The 24,733-nt window shown below is 40.8% G+C and overlaps 1 protein-coding gene across 1 annotated transcript in view; it reads right to left on the bottom strand.

The window, feature by feature from the left end:
• GAD2 (glutamate decarboxylase 2) overlaps positions 1-24,733 on the bottom strand; it is a 54,789-nt gene that overhangs the window by 22,957 nt on the left and 7,099 nt on the right. The window contains exons 5-8 of the mRNA XM_034760221.1: positions 21,184-21,274; positions 20,200-20,312; positions 14,654-14,769; positions 2,867-2,946 (exon numbers count right to left, since the gene is read on the bottom strand). Of these exons, the coding sequence (XP_034616112.1) occupies positions 2,867-2,946; positions 14,654-14,769; positions 20,200-20,312; positions 21,184-21,274 (400 nt within the window). The remainder of the gene's footprint in view (positions 1-2,866; positions 2,947-14,653; positions 14,770-20,199; positions 20,313-21,183; positions 21,275-24,733) is intronic.

Raw genomic sequence — 24,733 nt, forward strand, 5'->3', positions numbered from 1 at the left:
TCACTTCTAGTGCTTAATTATGCAGAACAACCAACAAAGTCAAGAGTTTGACCCAGAAAGAGGCTTTTGGTAAAGATGGGCTTTGCTTTGGCAAAAGATCATGATATTTTGCTTTGCAAATGAAAAAAGCTGAGCTCAACCCTGGTTTTGTTTTGCGATACCAGGCCAGTACAGAATATTCTACCCCAGGGGTTCTCAAATTTCATTGCACCACAACCCCCCTTCTGACAACAAAAATTATGACATGGCCCCAGGAGGCGGGACCAAAGCCTAAGCCTGCCTGATTCCTGCCACTCCTGGGGGGGAGGGGGTGCAAAGCAAAAGCCCCACTGCCTCAGGGGAGGAGGGCAAAGCTGAAGCCTGTAATCTCAACCTCACTGCCCAGGGATGAAGCCCTTGGGCTTTGGCTTCGGCGCCTGGCCCCAGCAAGTCTAAGCCATCCCTGGCGACCTCATTAAAATGGGGTCGTGACCCACTTTGGGGTCCTGACCCAAGCTTGAGAACCGCTGTTCTACCCATGCCAAAATTCCCCTGCTAATTTGTTATGGTGTCAGACAAAAATAATATTTTCTTCTTCCTCTTAAAACTGCTATTAGGACTATAAGGGGAATAAAATAAAAAGAAACTAAAACCCAGACTTGGAATTCCTGCTCTAAATACAGCATAATAGCATGCTGTTTACCAACCTTCAGCATTGCCAAAATACACGTTGAGGTGCACAGTTAAGGAGACCTCAGTACTGTCAAAATTTATATAAGCTAGTGATTAGCTAGCCCCCAGGAGAACCAAACACACACAGGACTGTACAATAAAATCATCTGCAAGCATTGTCAAAATTCACATAGGAACAGGCAGTAAATCAGCCCCCAATATAGCCAAAATATAGGGTGGAGCATGCAAAAAAGTCCCCAGCAGAGGCAAAATACAGCAGGCGCCCAGCAAGACAACTGATAGCATTGCCAACCTACATATAAGAGCATGGAGTAAACCAGATGCTACCATTACCAATCCACATAAATGGGCCATAGGAGCATGTGGAAGACCATCGCCCAGCATTAGCAAAAATGCATTTTTTGCTTTGTTTGGGTGGGCTGATTGCCTGCATGATCTTATAGATTAAAAAACAGTGTAAACCAGCTCCAGTACAACCAGAATACAGGCAAATTCTACTGGGTGTTGCTCAGGATGGGGTCTGGTGGGCTCAGGCTAGATAAGCATCCAAAAGCTCAGATGGACCCACAGCCCATACAATCCAAACCCTTCCTTCATAAGAGCCATAGGATCATCCCATAATTCCTGCCTAGTGTGTTTTGGGAGAAGGCTTGGTGGACCTCCTATGTTCCTTTGGCATCTTCCGGGAATGGATGAGAAACATGCAGTAACTCTGCCGTTTTCTTTAGGAAGAACAGTTTAAAGCATTGTTCTCACTAAAGAAAAATAAATAATTACATTGAATCTGCACAGAATTCATACAAGAAGGGTCAGATTCTGAACCCAGTTACATGAATCTGGTCTTTAGTGTCTAGAAAAAGCAAAGGTGTCATTATGAAGTGCTGGGGTATCAGGTGTTTTTGTGCTCATTGTTCACACAGTCTTTAATTCTTCTGCAAAGAGTTCTCAACTTTGAGACTAGGGAGATGAGATTATGAATCAATAGCCTGTGATTACTATTCTAAATTGCTTAAATGGTTTTCTTTTGATGAGAGGATCAGAACATTTTGATTTAGTCAGGCCTTCCATTTAATCTGGAGCCGTAAACCATTCAGTAGATTATAACAATGATATCCAATGGCTCCTAATGAAAGGCAATTTTTATTGAAGAACTCTCTGTAGAACTAGTGAAAAATTTTCCATTGAAGTTTTTTCTTTCCAACTAGAAAATGCAAGTTCCACAAGAACAGAAATTTCCATGATAAAATTTTGATTTTTGTCAGAATTTCAGTTGTCTGTCAGGAAATTTGGTTTGTTGAACTGAATCAAAATGTTGTGTTTGGGCACATTTGATATTAATCTGTGTCCACCTGAGGTGGTGTATTGTCTCATAGGAGCTGCAGTTTGAGAGCCTCATGTCCTCATTCTCCTCCTTGGGCTGGGTACCCTTGCAGGACTACAGCTCCCATTATACCCCACAGTTGTGTCCTATGGCTTTTCTGCCATGGTGCTTTATGAGAAATGTGGTCCAGCCAGGGAACCTACCTCATAAATGAAAATGTGGGCATGAGAATCACCGAATTACAACTCCTATGAGTTACTGATGGATATAGTTCCATGTTGAACTGAGTTGAAATAAGACATTTCAGCTCAGTTGGACAAACCAAAATGAAATATTTCTATTTGAGGATATAGAAATATTTAATTTTAAGCAAACCAAGGTATTTCACTATTTCTGAATCAGAATTTTAAGGGACTTTCCAGTCCATGAAAAACAAATGTTAAAATATTTCCCATGGAATGAAAATTCTAGTTTTCAACCAGCTCTAGCTATCAGTTGTTGTAGAAGCTGTGATCAAAAGGCCAGAAGAAGTATAAGGGGCCTACCATAATCAAACATTGGCCCCCTGACCTGCCAGGCACTGCCCCCTTGTCACTCCAAGACCCACCCCCCTGGGGTATTACTTCCAAGAGCAAGACGGACACATGACTGGCTCCAGTCATGATTGATAATTGATTTGATTGATAGTAGGCCCCTTATACTACTGCCAGTTCCTCAGTTGGTATAAATTGGTTTAAATCTACTGAAATTAGAGCTATGCTGATTTACAGCAGCTGATGATCTGGCCCTACATGCTTTCTCTATGTTCAGCCATTGCTTGTCCCCTCTCTTAGGGTGGCATTGTAAGGAGGTGTATATGGAATCTGTACTTACCTTTCGTCACATCTAATCAGAATCACACTATCTGTGCCAATCCCCAAGGCTGCAGCTCCCTTCTTCACAGAAAAGTGACTCTGAAAAAGCATATTTGTTGTTTTGTATTATTTCTAATTTTTTTATCCAATTTAAAGCAAAAAAAACCCTGCACTCTTGGAGTGTCCTTGAAAAACTAACCCCATAGGAGCAATCATTTTATTCATGTAGTTTTTTTAGAAACGCATCTCTGTAACTTGAAATTTCACATCAGTACTCCCTCACTATTTGGAGCAAAATTAATAATTCTAAACTGATTTTACTCAAAATATTAAGAACAATATTGTAGCTGATTTCAGAGCCAAATTCTGCCCTCGATGCAAGCGCACAACTTGCACTGAAATCAATGACAGTTGCCTCTGTGCATTCCTCACTGAATTTGACTTAGTGTATGTAGTCCCTTAGCTAAATGGAAGGTCGGTTCATTTAATATGTGACATCCCAAGTAAAGTGCTTCTGTTACGTGACCACTGGCCAGATAATATCATAAACCCAAAGAAAGACCTATAACTGAGGATAGGCAAAGATATGGGGCCTGATTCTGATTTCATGCCAGTGTAAATTAGTTGTAACTGCACTGGAGTAAATTGAGTTACAGTAGTGTAAGATCAAACTCAGGAATGTTATTCTCACTGCATAGGATAAAAGTGGAAGTTATATGTTAGGAAAGTAGTTCAGTCTAATTTTCCTCAGGAGTCAGGACTTGAATCCTGAATAAATGTTTGTTTGTAATTTGGGATTACAATTTAAGGAATTCAATCACATTTACTGTAATCATAGTGTGATATTATATCAAACTGTACAGCCGAAAAAATGGTTTTGATTAACCTAAAATTGATTAATGACTCTGTCTGAAGTCTTACAGTTTTAACTACAGATCACTAAACTTTTTAAAAAGGAGTAAATACAACTTTCCTAGTGGAAATCCTCCATTGAATACATGATTAGAAGAATTAGTTACGAATCTGTTTGCCATTTGGTGTACATTAACACTTGAAGATTGATGGAAGTTATGTGCATACATAACATCATGTACTCATAAGTCGCTAACATTGACTAATCAAGCAGAGGGAACATATTTGTATAGTGTACACCAGCATTAGTGTAGGGCAAAGCATAGAAACAAGGTAAAGAAGATACACTAGACTTTATCATGAAGTCATAGATGTTAGAGAAGAAAAAGACACTAGGGCCATTCCCCCTGCTCTCACAGAATTGCGTGAGTCCAGGGCCAGACTACAGAAGAGAATTAATCACTAACACTAAACAAAGCAATTGTTTGACCACAGTTGTACTGCATACAGCAGAGTGCCATACAGAAGGATTTGAATACATTGGGGAAACAGGGAGATGATGAGAAAATTGTTTACTATGATGCCCCATTCAAAGCACTTAAGCACACATACCTGCTTAAGTGTTTTGACAAATTGAGCTCTAAATTGACTTAATTTAGAGGAAACAGAGGCAGAAAGGGACCCAGAAGTAATAGTGAGCAATGCCATGAAAGCAGGACTGCAGTGCCTGGCTGCAGCAAGAAGTGGGGTGATAGAATATAAGTGAGGGGAGAAATAACTCTGCCACTATGTAAAATTATCTAATGTCATTTCTCTAATTACAACAGGAGCAGAAGTGACTATATGTAAGGTTGCACAATGGTTTCCATTTCAAATGTCTTGTTTTTCAGTCACTTGGAACTTTACCATTTCAGCTGAAGTTTTTCGTGCTTAGTTTCTGACCAAAGGTAATTTTTTGTAAAAAAAGATTTTGAGCAACAAGAAGGTTTGAGCATAAGTGTTGTGCCCTTTTTGAGAGTTAAAAAAAATTCTTGAGACTTTTAACATCTTCAGTAACAAACAGCTGGGGATAGAGACTTGAAATCTGCTCTCATTTAGGAGAAATGCCTTTTCTGGAGAAAAGAAGTTTTGATTTGTCCACGTTATGAATCTTTGAAGATTACATGTTGGGCATGTGCAATATTTGTGGCAGAGCTTTTATCTTGCAAGCATGAGAGGTGGAAATTGGGGATTCACCCTCTGCATGTATGTGGGACTAACAGGTAAAGAAAAAAATAAAGAAAACGTGTGCTCAGGGCATAAAATTTTCCATTTTGAAAAATAAATGGTTTTCTTAATCTTAGGGCTGACCTGTGCATCCTAAACATTCTCTTAACATAGCTATTTATGGAATAATGTATGTGTATGTTACATTAGGTGATCTAGTAAACTAATGAAAAAGTGCTGATTTTATGAAATAATTGATTTTTTGAAACCCTTAATTTTTTTCTCAAAGTTACATGAATAATTATATCAGTAGTGTCTTATCAGAGTCATACAATTGGCAGGATTACAACATGGATTTTCTCCTATAGGATAATTTGTTTTCCTTCACTTATCAGACTCCTGGAATCAACAGTCTTTTATTAATCAGTTTGTTCTCTCTCCTCTGTCAAATGTAAGAAATTGACTCATTGGATTATACAATTGGGTAGAAAGAGGGCTTGCCTTTTCTGAAGACAATTCTAAGCAGAACAGAGATGTGTTTATTGCAAATATTTGTGAAGGATTTAATGAAAAAGATGCTGATAATACTATGAATTGCACTCAAAATGCAATTCTGCAGACCATCATAGTTAGGAATATCAAAATCACTTTTGAACCAACAAGTACTGAAGTTATAGATGGAGTATGAAAGCAGTTCTCTAGGATGCCTTGTGGCCTGGCTCCTCAACACATCAGCGCCACTCTTTGGTCAGACTCAGCATTGCACAGATTCTGCTCAGATGGGCAGGGCAGTCAGCCTGCCCTTCTTGTCTCAATCTCTATAGTGCTATTCCAGGGGCAGGGATGTTAATTTCTGTCCCACTGGAATGTACAGACTCCCCCTATGTTTGGCAGGGATTAGCTGGTCTTTGTCTTCCAGGAACTTGGCTCTTACATCTCTGTTAAGAGGTAGGTAGGGGAACCCAGGCCCATCCAGTCCACTTGGTTCCAGCTCACGGCCCTTAACCCAGGCAGGATCAGTTCTCATCAATTCTCCTGCTGTACCCTGAGCTCCTTCCTATCGCCCTCGGTTCTGTAGGCTTCTCAGCCTGTGGCTCAGGTCATCCCTTCCTTGGGTTGTTGTCACTCTGGTGCAGCATCTCACCAGCTTGCTGACAGAACCTCCTTTCTCTGGACTGCTGGCTCCTCTGGCAGCTGCCCCACTCCTCTGCTTCTCAGCTCTTTTATTCTCCGAGCTGCGGTGAGGCTGCCAAACAGAACTAGCTGGCAGTTCCTGCATTAATTCCTGGGGTCTATACAGCTCATGGCAGGCCTATATTCCTAATGATGTAATAATATTTCTTGGTTAAACTAATTGATGAAACTTCCCCAGTGGTATGTGACTGCAATATACCATCACTGCACACTGGTCAGCTATGCCAAAATCATGTATTAAGTTTTCCAGTCCTGTAATCTATGCTCTAGGTCCCCAGTTCAGCAAACCATCCCTATTCAGCAAACCACTTAAGTATGTTCTTAAAGTTAAGCATCTGTATAACTCCTTTTGACTTTAATGGGACTGAAGTACATGCTTGAAGTTTAGCACATGCTTAAGTGGTCTGATGAATAGGGATGGATTTAAGCATGTGCTTACAAGTTTGGCCCAGGAACCAAGCATGTAAATGCTGACTTCAGTGGGAGCTGAAGGTGCTCAGTACCTCCCAAAGGCACTCAGCATCTTCCAGGATCAGGCCTTAAGTGTTCTATGAATAGATGTTTGCATGTAATGCCACTCTATATACTGCCAGGGTCTGACTTGTCAAAACCATAGCTGAACTGAGTTATGCAAGTCATGCATGTTCTTTCCCACAGTTCTGTCGTCTCTTTCGTGAAAGGGTAAATGGTGTTCAATCCAGTAAACATATCACAGTTCTGCTCAGCATTGTACCCCTCTCTGTCACAATTCTGTACTCTTTTTTCATGCAATCCTTAATGTGCATGTTAAGAAACACACCCGAATGTTCTTCGCTAGGTCAGTAAAGGGTGAGCTTTATTCCTGCAGATTCCTGGATTCACTTTTGATTTAGGGCTGGATTGTGGGTGCTTCAGGCACGGCTTCACAAGAGTGGATCAACAAGCTGCTTTCCATCCCTTGTGCAGTTGCACAAGTACACGCATCGCAGGTTCGCAGCAGCCCCTTGGAAGCAGGGAGGAGGTCGTGCCGTGGCTGACCAGAGAAAGCAGTTTCCTCCTTCTGCCCATGTGGCAGGAGTAGCAGCGGGAAGGGTTGTTTTCACTGAGGCAGTCTCCCCAGCACCTCTCTTGAGGCAATGTGGTCATGCGCACTACAGCCATAGAGCCCTGTGATAATGCAGCTGGGAATCCACTAAGAGGCTATTGACACAATGAACCTTAGCACAAAATCCCGAGCACAGGAAGATTCTGTTGATCTTTACACAGATTAGAAGGGAACTGTAAGGGTGTCAAAATACTGGTAGCTCATTAACAATTCCTAAATCCAGCAATTACGTTACCAATTTAAGAAAATCATTGATTTCATCCATCCAGTTATATACCTACATATACGTTACATGTGTGTTATGTGAAAAGACACCTATATGTTATATAGTATAATATATCGGTTATATAGGAAAGGGCTAAAGAACTGGAGACTTGGCATTAAATGTAATTCATTGGCTTTGAAGTCAATGGCATTACAGAAAGGATGAATTTGGCTCATTGTTCTACACTGGATAAAATGGAATTGCTCCCGTAACTCTTCTATCTAGTAGAAAATAAAATCTTTCATTATATTAGCATTGAGTTAGAGTGTTGCTGGGTTCTGTGTGGCCATGAAGGGAAGAGGGAGTGAGCCCTACCCCTATCCATGTGGCAATGCGGAAGCTATCCAGATCTTGGGTTCTGTCATGGGCTGGGGAGAGTAGGGGCTGACTGCCTGATATGCCCCTCTGAGAAAATATGGGTTAGGAAGGTGGAAGAGAGATTGGAAGTAGGCACAGCCATGCTTCCACCCTCCTTATACCCCTGGGCAGTGGAGCTGGCTGGACATGAGGTGAGGGAGTGTGCTGTATCCGGTAATGGACTGACAAAGCACACTGCTCACTTTGGTGTGACACCCCATTAACAGGAAGAAAAGCCCTGCCTTCCAGAAAGTGTTATGGAGGGCAACAAAGATAACCCCAGGCCTGAAGAATTGAGGTTACAAGGAAAAACTGAAGAAGCTGAAGTTATTTCTCACGGGTGACCGACTTTGAGATAGCTTCGCAAGGGATTCCAGATGTATGAGATACTTATGTTTTATGCCAGCAAGGGATTAAAGTTGCGTGAAGAAGGGTTTAAGAGAAACCTAGATTTGTTTCTTGAAAGGGAAGTGTTTTAAATGTAATGGTGAAAAGCAGGAAGGGTAGAGTACTATTTATGCTAAGTTATTAGGGTAGATTATTATCCAACATAAAATGGGCCTGTTCAGCTAGGAGATACTTTCCTCTTTCTAAAATTTCTTAGGCTGTTTGGAATAACTTTTTTTGTCTCCATCATCTTTTGTGCCCTTTTTTTTTATATTGAACTTTGCAATGTAGGAAGCACGATACACATTTATGAGAGAATCAGGCCTTTCCAAAAAATGAAGAATTGAAATCATTCTGCTAATTAGATTTAAAGGTTCATTAACAATTTCGGTGACACTGAAATATATGGTGACCTATTCTTATCTTACATTATCCCTGCTTTAATATATATATGATTATGACACTCAATCTTCTGGCATATTTTATGGCTTAATAAATCATTATCTCCTAATTAGGGATGTCTGAAACTGAAGAGGAAAAAAAAAAAAAACGTATAATGTTGTGATCCCCAATGCTCATGTCTTTTCTGCTTAGGGGGAAATTCATAAATAAGCTTTGTGAAGGGAATTAACTGGGTGGGGAATTAACTCCCAGACTCTGGGCAGGCTGGACAGCCTATCAGATAGAAGAGTGTCATTGTCCCTCTGTGATCTCTGTGTAGAGACTCTGGGACGTGGCTCCTGTGTAAGTGCGGGGCCTCATCCCCTACAATTTCTCCACCTTAGCCTATTTGATGGAGACACCCTACATGGCACAAAAGGTACGAAGAAGCTTCCCTCTGCAGTTCCACCCAGGGTTTAAATGGAGTGGAGGGCCTTATGTGGGCTCTCTGCACCAGGGTGACTTACTGTAAATGTCTAATAGCAAACCGTAGCATTTATTGCAATTATCTATCGAAATGGAATCCTTCCAGGGTATGTGCATGCTGGTTATAGTCACATCAATGTTCTAAACACACTGACGTAAGATATGTGTCTTTGCGTGGTGTTATATTTGCTGCTGGTAGAAGGTTAGCAGGTATTTTGTTAATGTTAGGGGAGAATAAGTTATAATTCTGTGTCTCTGCCTGACATGCAAATGTTTCTACCTTTTACATTTCAAACAATTTATCTGCACACAGCCTTCCTCATGCAACAAAGTCCAAGGCTTTGGTTTTCTTTGGTTTATTTGTGGAATGCTCCAAGGGAAAAATTGTACAGGTCTTAAAATGAAACCAAGCAATCAAAGCTGGAGCTGTTGGCAAGAAGGCCCCAATCCTGCAATCTGATCTGAGTATGAGTGGACTCCTATGTCCATATGTAGCCCTGTTTACTTCAGTTGGACTCTGTGCTGGTATACGATGTAAATCCATTGATTTAAATGGAGTTATTCCTCAATCAAGCCCACCAACTTTTTGAATCCTTGTGTATCAGGTAATCAAAAAAGAAATGCCAATCAGAGAGTTAAAATTGATCTCAATTTCTATGATGGGAACACAGCTACTTTTCTTTAGATGGTGGAAAATAGAACCTCTGCCCGCTTCCTCTCCATGATTAGAGGAGTAACTACTCTGCCATGGATTTAGTGGAGAAACTATCCCTGTTAGGAATAACTTCATACTGTAGGGCACCAAATGAAAACCCTAGTCTCCAGTATCCTCAAATCTCTCCCTAAAAACACCATCATGTACGTGTTACCTCTGGGAGCCTTATCCGTGGGGCAGGGCCTGGAAAACTATCTCCTAGGCAGAGCTGGGTGAAGAAAAACAATTCCATTTCATGACAATATTTGAGATTTGGAAATTTGTTTTCATTACACTGGAATGAAACCAAAACTTTTAGAATGTTTTTGTGAAACAAAACTGTATCAAAATGTCCATTTTTGGATCAAAAAGGTTGATTTCTCCCTCTCTGGAAGTGACCATTTTGCACCTCAGAAATTTTCTGGCAAAAGCTTTGTCAAAATTGCTAGAACACTGCCAAGTGTTTCAGCTTTGACAAAGAATCATTTTTCAGCCAAAAAAAAAAAAAAAAAAAGCATTTAGTAGAAAACGTTTTGAACAGCTCCATCCCTAGGGTTTTCAGTACAGTGCGAACTTTGGTCCTCATTACAATTAATTGATGTAATTAGGGCTATAACCACATGGGCTGCTCCCAAGTATGTGACAGGAAATTCCATGACTCCTACAACCTACAAATTTGACTATTTGGAGCATGAGGTGAGCTCTGCCCCCATGCAAAAGTGCTGGTGGGTGGCAGAGGAAGGGCAGGAGATTGACCTCCACTAAAATCAGCAGATCTACATGGATCTGAAGGATGTGCAGAAGCCAGGGATATTCTGGAGGCACTGTGCCTCCACATTGGCTCCCAGCCTCCTGTTGGCTCCCTCCGGGCCCCTGAGCCATGTTGCCTGTCATTACTCTAGCTGTCACTTTTCCTTGAGTCCTTCGTGAGCAGAGTGGAATGGGGCAGCAAGTAAGTTGACACTTAGCACTGTCTTACCCTCCAAACTCTTGCAGGCTTGGAGAAGAGGAGATGATGTGGAGGCAGCACTCTCCTTCTGTCACCCATGCCCAGACATGGCTGCTTTTTATCCCTGTAACCCTAGGAGGAGACCCTATAGCCCTTAATTATAGCTCAAGCCCACAGAGTAAGTGAAAGTCTTTTAGGGCCTAAACTTGCAGTCCTTGAGGATCTCTAAGGTTTTGGGGATGCAGGGAATGCAGGCTGAGATCCTAGGCCATGCGTTGCTCCATGACCTGATTTAACAAATAATCTAGCTGGATTTCATACCCTTCTTAAAACTGATTTTGCATTATGTGGAACAAAGAAGGACATTTACTTCATACTCTTAAATCATTGTAATGGCTGAGAGCCTAGGATTGATCTCACTTTACATTAGTGTAATTCTATTGAAATCAATGGAACGAACATGGTGTGAAGCCAATGTGAATGAGCATAGAACAGTCCAGAGGTGTTTATCTTTAGCATCTGTTTTCTTTATCCTTCTACTATTTGGTTGAATAATGGGAAATACCACTAACTTGTGTTTTTTCGCTGTAACTTTTTATTTTTGATTCAGAGCCCAGTGATTTTCAGATCAAAAGTTTTACATTTAAACATGTGTAACTGAAAAATGAATTTGGTCCAAAGTTACAATATAAGGTGCAACTGCGAGGCTATCCGGACCCATGCGCAAAATGAGAACAGTAACAATTTGCTTTGGAGTGTGCACCAAATATACACCTGGGACAAGATCTACAGGACCAGGCATTTCATGTCCAGTTCAGCTTAGAGTGGGTTGGGGGAGGAGGGGAAACCTGATCCTGAAGTGACAGTCCAGTTCCAAGGAGCAATTTCTAGAAACCAAAGGGCTACTCTAAGTTGTGCCAAATGGCAAGGACCCCAGGGGATCGTTCTGGCACATGGGAATTGAACACAAAGGTGTTCTGGGCATCCCCCCTTTCCTTAGCCTATGCAATGCTCCCTATACTACGTATGGAAACACCTTAGCTAACACTTAAAGCAGTGTTCAGTCTGCTCTTCATTGCCAGAACAGCTCAAAGCAGATGTAATGGGACCAAGGAAGTGGCTCTAAGTCTTGGATTTTCATTGAGTTTTCAAAGTTATATAAAAATGGAATATAATGGGTGACATCCATGATTTTTACCTATGAAGGATCTATTTACAAAGTCTGCTCTCTCTTGCACCAGACTCAAACCAGCATCATTGACTTGAAGGGAGTTACTCCACATCTAGTGCAAATGAGATCAGCATTTGGCTCTAGAAAGCTGTGCCAGTAAATAAATAACATTACATTTAGCCCTGGTGTAAGCAAGTGCATCTTAATGGAGCTATACCAGGGCTGAATTTGACCCATAAAGTTGTAAGTTAGCTATAGCAGTGTCCTAAATGGTGGGATGGAATAGAAGTGATGCAGAGTCAGAGGTACACCTCTACCCCGATATAACGTGACCCGATATAACACGAATTCGGATATAACGCGGTAAAGCGGCGCTCCAGGGGGGCGGGGCTGCGCACTCCGGCGAATCAAAGCAAGTTCGATATAACGTGGTTTCACCTATAACGCAGTAAGATTTTTTGGCTCCCGAGGACAGTGTTATATCGGGATAGAGGTGTATGTCATAATATTGTACAGAATACAAAGGCTCTTCTAACTGAAGCATACACTAGATGGCTGAATATTCGTTGGCTCAAGGGGCCAGGCTGTGATTTCAGTAGAAACGTGGAGTAACTCCAAGAAGGTAACAATGGAGGTGAAATTTACATAGGTGAAAATGAGAACTGACTCTGCTGCTTGTGCTGATATTATTATCTTGGATTTGCTCCTGTTGGATTTTTACTTTTCCCCTGATGCACCATCTTTATTCACCTAAAGATATACAGCAATTTTATACCTGGATTCACTATTCCATCATAAACACAAAGAGAGGGCTGATAACGCAAAGTGTATGGAATGCTCGCCTTGTAGTCACACTGCTTGGTAATGGCATGTTGCTGAATCAGAGAGAAGCTAACATCAGGTTGAATTGTATTACATGGACAAGAAGGCCAGTTGGGTGTGCTAACTGACATCCAAAAATCCCCCTGTCAGTTCTGCTGCTGAACAACACTTCTATTCTAAATAGGATTATGCTGCTGGGGCTATGACATTTCTGGAACAGTTTCTATTATACTTTTAAATAAATAAATAAATAAATAAAGCACCCAAACCTGCAAGCTTTGTGTAACGAATTAAGGGTTAGAGGACACAAATAACTCAGTTTCATCAAGCAATATCCTAAGGGCAAATTATTGGATGTTTTGTGGGAAACTATAGTTCACAGGGTAGTTTGATCTCTGGAAACTGGGATTCTGCATTGTTATCAGTGTTTTTGCAGCTGTTTTGTGGAAGGGGCAATAACTGTAATTTAAGATCATTTAATGAATATAACTATCAGCTCTCCGGGATTATATTACATACTTGACAACACACTTGACTTTGAAATACAATATTTCTGCCCCTTAACATAAAATCTCAATGATGTTGAGACTCATTTCATTATTTTGAAAATGATAGTAAGATTTAATTCATTGTGCACTGTTCCAGTTCTATGAAATATTGTTAGATTACATAGTGACCAGAGGGAATTATTATTCTAAACAACCTTGTTTGTAAGAATTTGCTGGGTTTTGGTCTTCTATTGATAATGTATCCGTTGCCGCATGGCCTTTTTGGATAGTCATTATTATTTTATGGTTTATTTTTCTCTCTGATTGCTGTGGGGCCAAATTCTTAGCCCAGCTGCTCTGAAGTGTGGATCCTGCAGGACCGTCTAGTCTCTGCAGACACGGGAGCGAACACAGGTCCTGAAAGAGACCTTCCCTGCAGACACCCATATAGTAGCTTTGAAGCCACTTAACCTTCGTCCTTCCCAGCGGTGGACACCCCAACTTTGACCGTTCACATTGCCACATATGGCAGTGAGGTCTTTGAGGATTATGCCTGGGGAGGCACTGAGCATGTGCAGTGCCTCTGCTGATGCCCTAGCAGGCAAAGGTTCCTCATTGGCTGAAAGCAGTCAGCTGGAGGGAAATTTAGAGGGGGAGCATGAAGCCTGGCCCTGTCTTCTCTTTCCACCCTCTTCCCCTACATGGGAAGGTTAATACAGCTCTAAAGTCAAGCTAATTCCACCACGGGGAGAGTCTGGAGTGGGAAACTCACTACATCTCCCACACATTGGGCAGTTGTGGTTTTTTCTCCCCACCATCCTATGTGTGAAGCCACCTCCCCTCATCCTAGCACTGGTCAGCTCAGTGCACAGCCAGTTTATGCAAGTGTCTAGGGCATATGCAACCCTTATTGCCAAAGAAGCTGGACTCAGGGTTTGGTTCATGGTGATAAATCAATGGTAAAGTCAACCTACCCCCCATATTCAGCAGCAAGCACAGATCTGATATTTATTCTACTGCATGTATAGCATTTAAATATTACTGTCTTCATGTATGTTATCACATTGTTTTTAAATTACAGTAGGAACAGTGTCAGCTACTGATGTTTGGATTTACAGAGATTTGCTATTTCCATTAGAGCGATATAAACAGAGAAATCACTGCCAGAGTGTTATAGAGCCTGATTCTGAGCTCACACACACTGGATTTCACACTAAGATTTACATAGATATAAGTGAAAGCCAGAAAGACACAATGATTTATAGACCTTGCTTTAGAATATCATGCATTTCAACATCAAGCATCCAGTATATCCCTTCATGTAACAAGAAACCACCCTTTTTTATTCCCAATGAGAGTTTAACAGAAATGAAGCCATGTAGCTACAAATCCCTTGCTCGGGTATTCTTTCTGTCCTGGTTTAATTAACAAAAGCAAGTTTAACAAACTGGATAAAATAGAAACACATACATGCTCTGAGGTGAAGGCAACCAGCCTGGGAATAGCTGCCATTCCTTTCTCTTTGACTTCTGGGAACATCTTGAAACGTGCAATCAACATAGCATACATGTTAGATATGGCACCACCTGGAGTCCACAGTAATACACTGTTATTTTTTCTATGCATTATTAACATCATTTTAGTACAAACTACACTCTTATTACAGTTTTTCCAACTCAAGTTCATAGGCAAGGGAGCATGAATGGTTCTTGCTCATTGTTCTTCTAATCGGGGGGAGAGGGGGATAGACCAAATGGGTCTATTAACACACCTCCCACGCCCCAAGACAAGCATGTGAAAAGTTAAGCTGGCCAGAATGGGGTCATGGGGTTTCTGCCCTCTCCCTATTCCTGGATGCCACTTCCCCGCATTCCCCAAACATGTCCTTCTCTTTCCTAAGAACAGTTGCACATGCTGCTAATTTGTATTCTTATGTGATGCTCTGACCCCATGTGTGAGAAGGCAAAGGGCCTCTTTCAACATGTAAACCACCACAGGGAAAATTGCCAAGTGGCACATGAGAGTTACATGCTCTCTGCCCTCAAAGACTCCAGCATCGGTCCCAAATCTGGTGTCCTGGATATACCACCAGGTCAAAGCATTAGGGCAACCAGAAAAAGAAAAAAAAAAAAAAAGGACACCAGTCCAACAACTGTTCCTTTTATTTTAAAATCTATTACCAACCCTGCCCTCTGAAAGGATTTTTTTTCCCCCCACAGTGGGGTTGGGAGATGGGGAGGGATTAAATTTCTCTAACAATAGTCTATCAAAATCACTTTCATACATTGATTAAAACTATCAGTTTCAAGTGTCAGATTGATTCATCTAGTCTAGTGCTGTACTATGTTTTGATCTATATAATTCAGTTTCTAATGCTTAAATTAAACAATTTAGACACCAAAAAACACAATAATTCAGTTTCTTTCCTTTTTAAAAGCTCAGTAAAATGGACGTGTAGTTCAGCAATTGATAAGATAAGTAAGATCTGGATATAGCCTAGCAACCCATTGTTACTATGGGATATAATGCAGGTGCAGGTTTTACAATAGTTCTGTATCTGCTTAATGGTTATGTTTTAGGTTTAAAAATGGTGGGCCAGATTGTAAACAAGTGTAAATCAGAGTAATTCCATTGAAGTCAATGGAGTTACATCACATTACACCAGCTCCGGCTCTGGTCTGGCCATTGTTTTGGCTTTTTCTTTTTGTTACAGTGAAAATGGAGTTATGTTCATACTATTCCATTGTATGCCAAGAATTGTGCTTGTATCTCCCTTTCTAACTGGTACTCTGGTTCAGGGTTTTTCTTTAAATTAAGACTAATCTTCAGTCTTTATAAGCAGTGAATTTCATTCTGATCTCACTTGCACTGGTTTAAATTAAGATTAGCTCCACTGAAGTCAATGGAGTTGGACCAGTGTAAAACTGGTATGAGAGCAGAAGCAGGCTTGTAAGTGATTTATTCTTCACAACCCCTTGTGAGATATGTAGGTATTTTAATGCTTATTGTTACAAATGAAGAAATTGAAGCAGGGAGGTTAAGGCCAAATTTACATCCCTAAAGTATTCAGTTGCTTAACTGTAGAATTAGATGCCTAAATTAAGGCATCTGAGTTTTAGAAATTTGGTCTAAATGACTTGTCTAAGGCAACAAATGGAATTAGTGTCAACACCAAGTTTAGAATGTAGGAGTTCCTACATCAACGGACCGTTTCTATCACTCCCTTTACTGTTTAGCCATTTAGAATTACATTTATTAATGGGCCTCAACCTAGGCGCTCATTTTTGCAGGCACATTTTTATGCCCATAATTAATTGTGGGTGCCAAAGACACCTGTAAAAGTACAGCTCAAAATCAGGTCTGTATATGGTCAATTGCAGAGAATGGATAGAGTTAGAGACTTTTCTTCACAGCAGTGAGAGCTTTATATAAAAACTATTCTTTCATTCGGAGATGCAGGGATTAGAACTAAAAGGGGATGGTATAGTACCCTGACATAGAGAAAAAGACAAAGATGGTTTTGACTATTGCCGAAACAAGCAGATCTGGCACAGTAGTTATTGCTTCTTAAGAAGTGTGAATTACAGTATAAACAAGTAATCCGCTCTGATCAGAAATCATATATGAATGATACAGGACTACATTCCAGATGACCAGTGTGTATATGTGCACTCCATAAGCCAGTGATTGTGGAGCCCCTACATACAACTCCTCCTTTCCCCTGGAAGCTAGTTTCTCCTCCGCAGAGGGAAGGAAGATTCCTATTCTGGACATAGGAGATCTATATATAGGGGTGCTGCCTCATTTTTCTGCATATTTCCAGAATTCGACCCATTTGATGAAATCCTGGCCCCACTGAAATCAATGACAATACTTCCACTGCCTTCAATAGGGCCAGGATTTCTCCCATTTGGTGTATGTTTTGTGGGTCACTCCACCTCATATAACCACCTACCAGACTTCATAACTGAAACAGGCCCTCTACCTAAATGTGCTACTCTTTTAATCTAGCAATAAGGATATGCCTAATTACCATCCACATCAGTACTGTCCTGTCTATTGGCTTGTACTGTCCAAGCAGTGTTGCTATTAATCCTCTTTTCTTACTAGGTTTCTTTGCACTCCAACAGAGCTGCTCCATCATGTAGTTTTAACAATTAAAGTCTTTAGACTCTATAAAGTTGTTTTATTAGTTGTGATTAAAAGCTTGGTGGGAAATGGTTTTCCTACCCCACAGGAATTTTTGAGATTTCAAAATTTTTTCCATCCAGAATCAGGAAAAAAAAAAGGTGAAATCTTAAAACATTTTGAGACCAGATCATCTGAAAAAAAATTAGAACAGGTCAATTGAAATTTTTCTTTTCAGTTTTGACCTTTTACATTTTAAAATATTTTTTATGTAAATTAACTAAAATTTTAAAACAAAACATTGTTTCACACTGAAAAATGAAACTTTTTGTTTTGAAAATGTTGAAATGTCCTGTTTTGACAATTACAAAACTTTTTTCCAATTATTTCTCAAAACAGGAAATTCATCAATACTGATCCTTTCCCACAGTTTTGGTTTTGACTACTCAATGTTTTCTGATGCAAAAATATTTCATCAAAAAATTCCTGGCCAGCTCTAATTGTGAATACAAACACTGTACACGCAGCCTCAATAACTCCCTAAGAGACAGCATTTTTCTTAGTGCCACCTCCTGATTAGTAGTGCTGTGCAGAGAGCAATTAGCTAAAAGGCAAACACAACCATACAGAATGTCTCAGGGATTTTATGCAAAGCAGAAACAATGAGCACCCTACAAATGAAACCTAGAGTAGCAGAATACAACTAGTTAGTAGGACATACTGTTAACTAGTATGGCACCATGACATGGTGAAATCCTCTAATCTAGAGGAAGCTTTTAGAGGCAGTGAGACAAATTCAGATGTGATATAAACAATGGTGTAAGCTGCACATTGAGTATAAAGTTGGTCAGAAAATAGACGTGAGTGGGTTTAAGTGGTACCTGGCTGTAGATTCCCTTTGCTTCATCTTATCTTTGCTTGTCTTAGAGGAGGCAGCATTGTCTAATGGCCTTCTGTTCTCAACTTTGCTACAGACCTGCTATATGACTTTGGGCAAGTCACTTCACCGCTCTGTGCCTCTGTTTCCCCTCTCATTCTTTGACTGTCTTTGCTATTTAGATTGTAAGATCTTTGGGGCAGGGACTTGTCTCTCACGGTGTTTGCACAGTGCCTCATACAACAAGGCCATGAGCTTGATTGGAGCTTCCAGGCACTACCATGATAGAAACAATGAATAAGAACAATAATACCCTCTTGTTGATTACTAATCCACCTCATTTGCCACTTGCTGAATGTTACATTTGCTTTGCTAACCCACTGAATGTCAAATCACTGCAAGCTACACAACTTTAACACTTACACTCATTCTCTGACCACCTTAACATCCAACATGTAATTTACACTACAGTTGATTTGGTCCAGAGACTTCCATGGGAATTGAACCAACATAGTCCAGGCTGAATTTGACCCATGGTTTACAATTAGCTATAGAGCCATGTATAATATTGACTTTCAGCAAGGCACAATCCAGTCCTCCCTCCTTATGTCAGGAGAAGGAAAGTGATGATAGTGTAATGAAGGATTTGCTCCTATCTGTACACTGTTGCTGATCGCACTGCAGTTTGCCTACTTAACCCCTTTCTGGTTTTCACATTCTGTATGTGAAGTGCTTTGGCTGTGAGCAGACACAGTAATGCCCATGAACAGCAGCAGGTTCCTGTGCATTATGGAACAAAACTCGCCCTGCTTCAGTAGGAATGAGGTCAGGTTCATATTATGCTATTTAAATGCTCATTAATAATAAGTAATATAAATTTCCCGCTTTCACTATGTTTAAAATTCACCCCTGTACAAAGGGCCAGAACAAGGCCCATGAGCCTGCTTAAGCCCTCTTGAGTGGCATGTGATGTGGGCTTTGCATTGGTCCTCTGCACAGGAATGAACTTCACACTCAGTGTACGGGGGGGGCTCAGAAGTACCTGTGATGATTAGCTGTGCAGTCTACTCATGAGGTGATAGTCAAAACATCCTTTCCCCCCCCTGTGAGACCACTGAACCTTTCTTTCCAGAACAGATTTCTCCCACAGAGGTCATTCTGTTGCTGTGAAATTGACAAAGGTAATCTATACAGTGCTAAGTCTTTGTCCCTTTTCTGGATAGTTTCTGTGGCTTTGGGAGATAAATACAGAAGTAATTTTAAATAATAAAGTTTCAGAGTAAAATGGGAAGTGAAGAAGAGTGTAATGCAAAAGATTAAATGGCATGCTAAAAATCAGATGTTTCAAGGAAATAGTGCTTGGAACTGACAATGATTCCTCTATAGTTAATCATACTCATTTCTTGACTTATTGATTTGCCTTGAAGAAGCTAGGGCTCTGATCTTGCAAGCACTTGCACACTTGAATAACTACTCACATGAGCAGTCCCATGGAACTCAATAGGACAACTCACCTGTGTAAAATTATTCACAAACATAAGGCTTTGCAAGATATTGGCCAGGCTTTGTATTTACTGACAGGGATGATACATTATCCTGCTCACTTAAATTTCTACTGTAATGATGGAGGGCATCAGAGTGTTTCTCTGTCTCATTATTAACACTATAGTCTTTTATTTTATGTAATCCATAAGAAAGTAGGACCATAGCAGAACTGCAGGGCAAATGTCTCTTCTGATTATGTTTTCCACGCACTACTATTGCTGTTCATAATGCAGCACAATTCGCTTGAAGGGAGTATTCAATAGTGACAGACATTAAAATCCCTAATAATCACATCCCTGAATTTCATAAATATGCAGTACTTTTATCCAACAGAGGACAGCAGTTGTTATTAGTGAGTGACCTCTTGAAACTGTGGATTTCATTGTATTGCCTCTTTAGCTAGATTAGTTATGAGGTCTGTCATAGTATAGTCTGAAACACAAAGAAAGCTTGAAATATCATATACCAGGTGAAAATATCCCATCGCCACAGCCCCCTGGCCAGCCAATCATTTCTCTCATTTTCCTTAGCGTGACATATTCCAAAAGTACAAACACTGGAGCAATTTCATAGGTGAACCTGAAATGTAGTAATGGCCATATTTTATTCTTTTTATTTAAAACATTAATTTACTACTTAAAATATCTACACAATTGTTTCCACTGTCAAACCCTGAATCCATATTATGTATATATACAGTATAGTGTACAGTGCAGAGAACTATATTTTGCAGTATATTTGATTACTTTCTTTCTGCCTTGAAGTTTAAATGTTTTCAACCCCACTCCTGTGAGGTGCCGAGGACTCTGTTCCCACTGACTTCAGCAGGAGTGGAGCTTGCTCAGCTTCCTGCAGGACAGGGGCTCACATTATTACAATGTGTTCAAGAGCTATTGACCAGAACAAGGCCCTTCACTTCACATGCAAATGTAGTCTCACTGAAGTCAATGAGACATGGTGCATAAAGCAAGATGTGCATAGAACACTTTGTAGGCCAGGAGCCTTACAAATAAACTTTGGGTCTGACCCTGCAGCCCTTCGCCACTTGGATAGTCACACTGAAACCAATGGCACTAACCCACATGAGTAAGGATTGCAAGGTCAGGTTCTTTTGTCAGCAAGTCTATTTACCTAACAGCATCTGTTTGTGTTTCCATTTCACATTTTACATATTTATGTATGCAAAATACAAAAATATTTTCCCCTTCACTTGCAGGAATTTTATCAGAGCTGTCATTTTATTTATGTGATGCATTTTTTTTATGGGAGACAACATACAAAGCAGTTTTAAAATAACATGATGGCTGTATTAAAATTTAAAAGGCAGACAAATGTTTTTCCTGCTAGTTTCACATGAAAGGCTTTCTTTGACCTACAGCTACAGCAAATACTGTGGAATCTAATTTTAAAATTAACCTAGATAATGATAGTGGCAAATTTGGCTACTTACATATTAGTATTTGCTGTTGATGTCAGCCAGTCTGCAGCTAATCCAACCATGTCCAGTCCAGTTGAAAGCTGATTGAAATATCTAGGATGCCCTGCATAAAATGGAAAAAGTGTATCAGAAGTCTGATGAAGCAAAATGAAATTGCTCAGTACTGATTGGTGTATTTATCTCAGGATTTTTACACAATGGAAAAGCATCATCAATGTGTGAAACAACAACAACAACAGATCTTTTGTCATGGGGAGATTATTTTCCCCTTTCTTATTTCAAAATAAGTAAAATAGGAACAATGAAGTAGAGCTAGGAATTATAAGATCTATCATTTGTACTGAAATTATATTGTACTGGAATTATAAGCTCTTGCCATTTGTATTGAAAATTAGCATGATGCTGCTGCACTAAAATACCTATCCGCCCTTGCAGGTGTGTCACATGTTGTCACTGACTGTGCTTTTGCTTGGGCTACGTTTGAAAGGCATGCACAACACACCATCTGAGGTGCTTGACACTGCTTATAACAACATCAGTGATGAATGGCTAATGATTATAAAAGACAGGGCAAAATGAGAAAATGGAACACTTTGCTGACTGCTTTGAACATGACTCAGAGGCTGATGATTGTGCAAATATGGCATGGACTGTGGTAATATTTGTCATTTCTTCACTGTCAGAATACAATTATAAATAACAGAGCTTCCGAGTAATTGTGATTTTAAATAAACCCGACGAAAGGGAACATTGCTGCTATGTCGGAATGATGCGTGAAAATATATTCAGTGGGCTGGGTAGTCCATTTACAAGGTTTCTCTTGCTGACTTCTGGATTTTTCTGACCTCCTGTCAGATATTTTATTTCAAAAATATGCCCAGAACTATTAAAACTGGGACAAAACAAATAACTCATTAGAGCTCACTTGACTAGTCATGTCCTGCCCCCCTGTTTAGAGTTACATGGCTTTGTTACCAGCAAGAATTTTGAAAGATTAACAATTACGTAAATATCATCTCATTCAAAGGAAAGCGTTCCTGCTTAGAAAACACCTGTCCTAACCCAAGGACTGCAGACTGGTACTGACCGCTTGGGAAACATAAAATACAGCAGGGCGATTTAGGAAATGCAAACAAAAACCAAGAGAAAACGTATCTCCTAGTCTCTTGTGGTCTGTTATCAGGCACATACACATGGCTGAAAGAATTGTGCCGAGAATTACTCACCTGCCCCCCAGCTCACAGCACACAAAGTATGAGTAATTGGGCTTTGTGGCTGGAAGTAAGCCTGAGTTGAGAGTTGGAAACAAAATCCAATTCCCCCCATCCCATAATCCAGGGACATAGCAGCCCACACCTTCTATGCAAGGATTGCTGACCACTGGTACAGCATAAGCACAGATCCATGACCCCTTTCTCTGGTCAATCATCAATGCTTCCCTCTATCTTTGAAACTGGCACAGAGCCTATCCCACTAATGTTCAGGGGGCTTCGGAACTTCCCATTCGGGCTTGCATGGCCATACTGCTCCAACGACACAAGGATTCCACAGATATTCAGCGATGTAGGAGGACCTTGCTCAGGCTCTCCACCAGCAAGTGAATTCCAGCCTCTCTGAAGATGTGATATTCTGTGGTAGCTTTCAACAATTAAGGGTCAAATCATGTCCTCCCTCAGGAAAACTCACTGAAAGTCTGGGAAACCCCGTGGGGGTCCAGGTGGGAGTCTATGGCGAAATCCTGGGGAAAAACAGAGTTCTGGTGCATTTCTGCAGAGCCCAGTGTCTCCTGCCAATTCCTACCTCCAGTCTCCCATAACAACACAGCTCCCTGAGGAACTATGTGCTCAACATTTTCCTTATCCACAGCTGGGCCAAACAACCCCTGCCTTTGCCGATGCCAGATAGTGTGCAACAGGATGTTCTGTAAGCTGTACCGACAGGGTTAGCCTTATCTGGGGACCTGGGGAAATTCCCACACAGTTTCAGGGGGGTCAAGAGACAGGTTCTTCCCCAGCTCTACCTGGTGCTGGCTCACCCACATTCCCTTCAAAACCATAGAGTCTTGCATGTATACAGCCTTCTCACAAGGATATCCTCAGAGCAAAGGAGGCAGGGAGAATGATGCTTTCACTCACCACCGCTTCAGCAAAATTTGGGCCCTACTCTCCACATAAAACAGGAGAGGCGATAATCTGACTCTAATCATAGATGCCTGTATTTCTCCATTATTGGGACTGCTTAAGGTCTTAGAGAGACTGTAAAGTTCTTTCACCCTATTGGATGGCCGAAATAAATTCTAGTCTCATTTAAACCCCACTTGACCATATAAGCAGATCTTGCTTGAGGAATTAGTCAAAAGCAGTAGAACAGTGCTCTCCTACCTCAGTGCATGGCTATCAACAGTGTTTTGCAACTAACTGAAGGAGGAGGGGTCTGTAAGTAATCCGAAGCTGGGGTGGGTTGAAGGGAAACAGGAGAATACCACTGTCTGCTGGATTTATTAACTTAAAAATAGATAATTTGGACATATTTTTCTGTCACCCAAGGAGCTCAATGCATGCTACAGACACTAATCAAGCTGCAAAGCACCCCTGTGAAATGGGGAAGTCCAAGTACTATCCTCATCTTACAGACGGGCAAATTGATGTAAGTGATGTGCCCATGGTAGCACAGTGAGCCAGAGTCAGAGCAACCAATACAATCCCAGAGCACTGACATCCCCAGCTGGCAGCACTTTCACCCTTTGCATTCTCTGTTATTTATTTACAGTCCTCTGTGGCCCTCTAACATAGCCACATACACAGAGCCATTGGTATTCATTCAGCTTTGTAAATCAATCTGCTCTGGCCACCTTCATGAACCTTTTGTATTTCCTACCTGCTACCTAGCAAATAGCACTGCTGGACAAACACTAGTTCTTAGTCTGCTCACTGTCTGGAATTTCCATTACTTTTTAAACTCCAGCAAACTCTGGAAATGAATTGCAACGCTACATACACCAGTATTCCCAGAAGCTGAATTTTAATTGAACAAACATAAAAATTCGGACCAGAAGCACCTGTACCGACGCACTTATCCAGTCAAGAAGCGGGGGAGAAATACCACGTGACATATCTAACCAATCGCAATTAAGCAATACACAGTGAATTTTTAATATTGATAATCAACCCATAGAGAAAACAACTAGAGAAGACCGTCCTCAGGAATAAAGCCTGGGAAACCGGATCTGGCTGCAGAATAGGAGGCTCAATTAATCAATTAAATTGTTTATTACCAATTGTTTCCTCTAATCCATTAGCAAGCACATCGACTCTGCTTAGATAAAGATCCCAAGGCTGCTTCAGGGTATTTTCTCAAGCATCACATTCTAAATTCACCCAGCGGCTCAGAACGGATCTTGTCAGAACCTCTCCACGAAGCGGCGGCGGCCGCTGCTAGAATACACTGCTCCTCTGGTTAGAATGACAGACAACCATATCGTTGGGAAACTGACCTTAACTCATCTATTAAGCTAGCAAACGGGAAGTGCGGGGCTGAATAGGGAGGCAGGCAGGCGTTCCTG

Source organism: Trachemys scripta, chromosome 2, assembly GCF_013100865.1.
Source record: "Trachemys scripta elegans isolate TJP31775 chromosome 2, CAS_Tse_1.0, whole genome shotgun sequence".
Taxonomy (NCBI): domain Eukaryota; kingdom Metazoa; phylum Chordata; order Testudines; family Emydidae; genus Trachemys; species Trachemys scripta.